This window comes from Nesoenas mayeri, assembly GCF_963082525.1.
Source record: "Nesoenas mayeri genome assembly, chromosome: 6".
Classification (NCBI taxonomy): domain Eukaryota; kingdom Metazoa; phylum Chordata; class Aves; order Columbiformes; family Columbidae; genus Nesoenas; species Nesoenas mayeri.
The window spans coordinates 9,964,398-9,971,645 of record NC_137545.1 but is presented as its reverse complement, the minus strand read 5'-3'; the positions used below and the strand labels follow the sequence as shown (position 1 = coordinate 9,971,645).

At 42.7% G+C, this 7,248-nt stretch overlaps 1 protein-coding gene across 1 annotated transcript; it reads left to right on the top strand.

Annotated features, from left to right (window-relative positions):
• Positions 1-417: 417 nt before the first annotated feature.
• Positions 418-6,027, top strand: SPP2 (secreted phosphoprotein 2; the record flags this gene model as incomplete). The annotated part of the gene is made up of 6 exons (XM_080346910.1): positions 418-466; positions 571-695; positions 2,045-2,167; positions 3,728-3,838; positions 5,500-5,554; positions 5,927-6,027. 6 exons carry the CDS (start codon positions 418-420, stop codon positions 6,025-6,027), a joined length of 564 nt encoding a protein of 187 aa, XP_080203036.1.
• Between the last annotated feature and the right edge of the window lie 1,221 nt (positions 6,028-7,248).

The following is a 7,248-nucleotide window of genomic DNA, read 5'->3' as shown; positions in this document are numbered from 1 at the left end:
AGCTTGTAAATGCTTCCACTTGCTGCCGAGACGCAAAGGCATTGGGTCTGGTGCTATGGAAAGAGTTGTCTCAGCAGCTTTAAATGGGTAACTAATGGCTGAAAGCAAACAAAGTAACTAGATTCTGCCTTTGGCTATGTAGATATCAGGAATTCGGCGCTTCCTTGTAGATTCAGTCCTGGGAAAGTGGCACTGTGTTCCATTTCTTATCAGAACACTACTGCTAAATGGAGAAGAGCTGACAGCAAATATTTACTATCAGATCAATTATGTTTAAAGTGCAGTGTCTGTAGCAGAGCTTGGGCACAGAAAGGTCAGGTGTAGGATCAAGGCTGTATTTATATAAAGACAGAGGAATATGTACTGGAAAACCTTGCTTAGAAAGGGAAAAGACCAGAGGAATTTGACAGTCACACTATGAGGATCTTAATTTTTGTCCTCACACTGAGTGTTTTCTCGTGTTCAGGTAAGTTGCTCAGAATGGAACCACGTCCTCTTCCTTACAGTGGTTGAGGGAGGGAAAGTCCAACACTGCAATGAACTTCTAATGGAACTATGCGTCTGTCTCAGGGTTTCCAGTGTATGACTATGAACTACCTGTCACAGAAGAGGCTCTCAATGCTTCCATTGCAAGGATCAATTCTCAGTCCTGGGGGACAAACCTGTATGGTGTCGTCAGGAGCCATGTCACAAGAGTAAGTGTGCAGATAATGGAGATCCTTTAGCTGAAATGTGCTTTGCTGTGGTGGAAAACTCTGTCCTCCCAACCCTGGACACCCAGATTTAGTTGGAGTTTTCTGAACTGTTTGGAAGAGGGTGGGTTTGAGGTATTATCTGAAGCTATGGCTTTAGGAACCCAGATATTCTTTGTATGTTGTTTTGTAGCTAAAAATACTTCAGAAGTTTAAATTCTCCACCCTTAGAATAGAAAGCTTTCAGGGATGTCTTGTAAGATTTTGGTTAAAACTGGTGGTTTTGAATATTTCCAGCTAACTGCTTTGCTTTTGGCATAAAGTAACCTGGTTCCTTTGAAGGTCTCAGCTGAACGTTTATACTGCTAATTAAATGCCACCACACACACATTTCTCCAATCTGTTTTTACATCATCTGTCTCTACACAGCAATTCTGATATACATCTACTACTGTCTAAATGCAGGCAGAAAACCCTTATCTGGCTTTAAATTGTGCTGCTAAGAATTAGATTGGATACCCAGTTAAGGAGTTGAAGCTTCCTAATTTGAAGTTAGCATGTTCCTGAACATCCTCAGAGCCATTGTGTTTCTATAGATAGCATGTATTGAATCTTCTTCAAGAAGACATGACAGTATGACTTTTGGATTAATCTAGTTTAGAAAAAAAGGTTAAAAGCACTGGGGGTTTTGTTTGGGTTTCTTCTTGTTTATTTTATTTGTTTTGGGGGTTTTTTTTGAGTACCCTATCTCAAACTAAAACATTGTTTGGACTGTTAGAATGAGAAAAGAAAATCATAATGTGTCAACGAAAGCCACTGAACTCTCTGAAGCCTGAAGTGATGTGTTCATGCTGCCCATTGAAGCACCTGAGCTGACAAAGAACAACTCTATAAACTGCATTAATGCAATTGCTTGCAGTTGTGTGATTTACTTGCCAAGTCATGTATTTGCAATAGACTTCCCGGCAGTCTATATATCCAAAGCTAAGCAGTTAGCACCATGGTTCCCACAGAAGGAATGGTAGCATGCAGGAGTAATGCGATGCTTACCTACCTTTGACAGCCATTGCCCCCCAGCTGGCTCTGAGCAGTAGCAGGATCCCACAATGGCTGTGAGCTGTGAAGTGAAACCCTTGTGCAAAACTGTGCTGCTGTTACCAAACTGGCCTACGAGTAACTCCTGAGCACAATAAAATAGCCTTTCTCACATGAAGTAATCCGCTCAAAATTGGGCACTAACCCATAATGCCCTTATGTCATCCTTCTACTTGACAAAGCATCAAGGTTGTTACATAGCAGGTGCAGAAGTGACAGAGACTAATTACCTGTTGTGTTGACCTTCCTTTTACCAGGTTGACATGTGGAACAGCAATGTTTATAAACTAGAGCTGCAGTTCAGCATTCGTGAAACTGTGTGCACAAAAGCTTCAGGGAGAGACCCATTCACTTGTGACTTTAAAATTGGGCCTTTTGTGGTAAGTGTGTGAGTGTGAACCCCTTGCTCCATGCAGGATGTTCTCAGGATATATCGAAACACTACTGGTACTGAAGAATGACTGGCTTTCTAAAAACAAAAACAAACCCGAACAAACATAAGCTGCAGCATGGGGTGCTTGTTGGGTGGGAAGGTTCTGTGCTGGGAAACTCTTCTGCCTGGTCAGTGGGGGATACAGGAGCTGCTCTGAGCTGAAAAGAAGACGTGTGTCTTGGAGCAACGTGCAGTGAAAATGTCTACGTGCTTTAGGACCAAATCCTGGGAGGAAAGTATACCTTCTTTTCTAAGCTGAAACAGTAGAAAAATGGACCTTTTATGTGCTTTTGCCTATTATGTATCTAGGCCCTATATAGAGGCTATATGTAGTGCAGAGTCCCACTCTGTGCTGAGAGTGCTGATCTTCAGATTTCTCAGGTCTCTTTTCAGCCTGAGATAACACAGATCGGTTCTTGATACAGCTTTTGCTGCACTCTGATGACCAGGCTTGTTGAAAATACATCAACTTTTGATCTGGACTTTTCTGTTCACACTTATTTTTGCCAAAACCTGGCTCCCATTGCAAGCTGCTGAGCGGTTGTGTCCTATTTGCATGAATCTTACAAAGCGTATGGAAGGAACTCTTTGAATCCCTGTGTGCAATGATGCCATACTGTGTGTCATACTTCTGCAGAGATTATCGCTGCATCTTTTTGCTGCTCCAAGCTGAGCTCTTCTCACATCTTTTTTCCTATGTGAATGGCTGCCAAACTTATCTGTCCTTCCCAGGCACAGTCTTTAGGAATGAGGAGGGCTTCTGGGAAGGCACTGGACAGGTGACGCAAAGGCTTTCCTCATAGCTTGCTAGTGATGCTACTACCTCAGGAGGTAGTTTACCCCATGAAGAGAGGGGTTAAATGTATCTTTGGGTATCACTACTCTTGAGCTAAGCAGCTTGTGTGTGTGTAGATGGGACAACATAGGATTAACGGTGGTTGCTCTTTTTTTCTTCAAAGACACATGGGTTGGCTACTGTGAAGTTATCACTGGATCCTAAACAGACACCATCTCTCCCCTTTTGTTCTTGGGGCAATATGGTATGAAAGATAGTGTGGGGATGTCTGTTTTCTAAACTTGGGTGGCAGGTTTTGCTGGAGCTTCTGTCGAATTGTGGACACAACTTTTTTAAAGGTAGTTTAACTTTTAGAGCTGGAGATGCCATCACCATAGCCTTGCACAGCTCTTCTGTTTGTGATTGTTGATGCCAGAGCCATGAGAAGGATTCAGAGATTTTCTTCTGCCTCAAGCAAGCTTGAGACTTCATACAGCTCATACGCAATTGTGGAGCAATAACTTGTGTGTAGTTGTATGCTGCCAGAATATATTGGTCTGGCTTTAGCCTGCTCCAATAATTTGTTGGATGATAGTCTTGCTTAAGTTTCTTCCTTTTGGAATTGATTTTTAAAATCCCTGTACAGGTTCCCTTCCCCTGGTGAAACTCCCATGAGATGGTTTGCACTGTAGCTTTGTTCTATAAGATTTGCTATATTTTGATCTGTTACAGACAACCGCTTTCTGCAGAAGTGTTGTGGATGTTTCTGGTGAGCTGATCTCGAACGTTATTGTGCAGTGCCATCGTGGCATATTCAGCTCTGAATCAATGAGCAGTGAAGAGGTAAGGAAGGGGAAAACTGATTTCTGCTGCCTGGAGGAGTGAAAATTCTGCTCATCCTCTTGTAAGGAGAAGTCAGGTGTATATGTGTGCACTACAACTCCTGTTGCAGTTGGAGGTTTTCATCAAAAAACTGAATGTGGTTTAAAATCCAGCTGTCTCCTGTAATGCCTTCACTTTCCATCAGCCGAGAGGTTTGACTTTGCTCGATGGATGCCTGGGGAGAGTGTGAGTCTCTGCGGCAGTCTGGCACATCCACCAGCTCCAACAGTCTGTCTTTATTAATGTATAGACTATGTGCCTGGAGAACAGTGACTAGCACATATATAGACAGAAACAAATACTGATGGTTTTCTCTCTGTTACCAAACCCAGCCCTCAGCTGAGCATGTCATCACAGGATAGCTGAAGAACATTTGCTTCACTGAGATTTGTGTTCCCTTTTTGAACTCTTACTTGGTTATTAAGGTGCAATTAAACACTGACCCAACCTGTGAATTCCTGCTGTTTTTAAATCATGCCAGTGTCCACTTTTTCCATTAACTGACACTTGAACATGAGTGCCTGCATTTACAGCACAGATCTATGTTAGGTGTTGTGCTTGAGGATTTTATGTAGGCAACAAAGATAATTTCACAAAGTGCCAGAGGATACGGACAGCTTTTATTTTTTGAAGATGCAAGGGAATAAATGAATAGCTTGAAGCAAATATTTTTCTGTGTCACTTTCTCTTGATTTGAATTGCCAAATTAGCTTGTAATTATTATTATTTTGCTGTTCTTCAGAATCTCTATTCAGAGCTAGCTAGTGAATGCACCACAGGAATTCTTGATTTGCAGAGCAGAAAGTCTCCATGTGAAGTACTGAAATATGTAAGGTAGCCTTGGACATTCAGTCTGTCCTCTGTGGGTGAAGCATAAATCTTGTTTAATAGGGTACTCAGTATAAACACTTGCTTTTATAAGCAGAGATCTTCCTGCAAGTTGTCTTTAACCATCACTTAAAATTCAGTACTGCTGCCAATATTCCTGCTAGGGAACGTATTTCCTGCAATGTTAAGAAGGAATAAATGCCAAAGGGATTTTTATGTGCCATAATTGCACATGGAAAGGGAAGTATTTCTTTCTGCAGAGGGCTGCAGCAAGTGCACTGCAGGTCTTGCTCTAGAGCTGTAACTCAGTTCAAGGCACCCCAACCTGGCTGAGATGGTGTGGTGGACCTGTGATGGTTGGTGTTGGTGTAGCTCCTGTCATGCTGGTGGCATTTGGATAGGAGAAGGAATTGTGATTGAATACGACTGGGATAATCTTACTGGGATAGACAGCAACAAAGGAAGAGTATAGAGAGCTTTTACAATAGTAATTTGAGATAAATGAGTCTAAGAGGTACCATATGTTACAGCAACAGGCTCTGTTCTCCTGACTGTATCTGCACTACAGGGAGGTCAGATAAGGTAGGAAGTACAAAGGATGTTGACCTACCTGCAACTGCAGACTTTCTTTAGCAACGTCACTGCTTTGCAATAGTATCAGCAGTAATCTTGTTTTCAGATAAATTAAAAATGAAGCTTGGAATTACTTCAATGATCACATAGTACCTGAGGAAATGAAGGAGCAGCTGGCTTCTTGACAGATGAGCTTTTTAAAGAAACATTTTTAATTACAGATGATGCGTATGCCGATAATGAACCCCAACAGACGAGGCAGCAGTCGCAGAGAAGGTAAGATGTTTCTGCCATGCTGACTGTCCTGTCACATGTTGGTTTGCCTTTTGGATCATCTGTTTGGGCCATCTAAAGATCATCTCTTGGAGGGAGAACAAAATATGGCAGACCAGCAGTTTGCTCAGGTCATGGCGAGCTGCTTTTTCCTGTGCAGAGGGGTGTCCCATTGAGGAAGCGGTGAGGGCATTGGGCTGCTAAGTTAGGGCTGTGCTGAGGTTTGAATACTCTGTGTATGCATTTTCTGGATTGACAGATTTTTGCTTTCATAACCAATACTTATGTGTATCCTTGAGGTTGTGCAGGATGCTGAATGAACAAGTGTTTGAAAGCCTATAAGACTCATGCATGTCTCCGTGTTCTTTTTTTTAGATGATGTATTTGCTTCTGAAGCCTTCCCTTCAAGTGGAAGAGGTGGCAGCCGTGGAGGCTGGCATAAACCCAACTATTTCAGGTCTGACAAGATAGAATAATATGGTTTGGGTGAGTACAATTCAAAGTGTGGCTTTTGTGCATCCTAGGTCTGTAGGTTTTGTGGCAGAGTGGGAAAGTGACTGATCAGGATGAAGGAACTTTTGGGAATGTACTTCTTGGCTGTGAGTGTGTTAAAAGCCATTTTATTCCAGACATTTGTAGGACTTGCTTATGGTGAGTATCAGTGACCCAGAATACAAACAGCACTATCAGCACCTGTGACAAACGTTGATGGGGTGGCAGTCTCTGGTGCCTACAGGAGGGCCCACAGAACAAGGGTCTGACCAGTTGTCAGGGCAGCAGAAGACATCTTTGATTTTCATCTTGTTGCTTCACTCCTAGGAAGACACCCCAGCTACAGAGCTCACAGCTTTCACTCGCTCTCAGGTGATCTGTCCCATATGCTCAGGCAAACACCAGTGTCCTGGTGTGCAGGTAGTATGAACAGTGTGCAAGAAAATCAATTTACTGTGGTGAGTTTGGCAAACAGCTCAAGCCTTTAGGTACAGTTCTGCATTTTTGCTTCCATCTCTTTTGGCTAGGAGACTCAAGTTTCTGTCTTAAAGTTTCATGGGTCCTCTGGACCTTACCCAAACTGGTTGCCCTTAGCAGGGATGTCTCACTTGACTGTGGGATCTGGAACATGCCCTGGCTGTGTATGGGCAGAGGCGCAGATGAGTTGTTTGGTACCTAGTTCTGCCCCAGTCCTTCAGCAACTTACCTGCCATTTTTGCACTGGTGCTCTCCTTGCACCCACAGTTTGTTGTGTCTATTTATGCTGCAAAGTCTTGGAGGAATGGTCATGTCTTTGTGCTGAATCTAATGCAACTAAGGCTGCACAGTTTATCAAACAAAAAAATGAATGTGGTAGAAAAGTATCTGGGAAAACCAAGATGCAGTACTCAGGGCAAGTGTTTTTTGCAGAGAAGCAGTGAAAGAGGTGTTTGGAGCTCAGTTAATGTGAATGATAATGAAAGGTGCTCAAGATTCATTTGGAGCTGGTAAGGCCTATCCTATAGACACCAACTTTGCTCACCTACTTCTGAGGTTCCATGTGGCAGCAGCTGTACCTGCTGTTGATATTTTACCTGCTATCTTATGGAGTTAATCTAAAGGGAAGTGTTTTTGAAAGAGTTGTAGCAATGCAGAACAGCGATCAGTCTTTGGCATGCTTAACATTTTTAAAGTAGTTGGGAAAGGAAGAGGAAATGACTTTATGT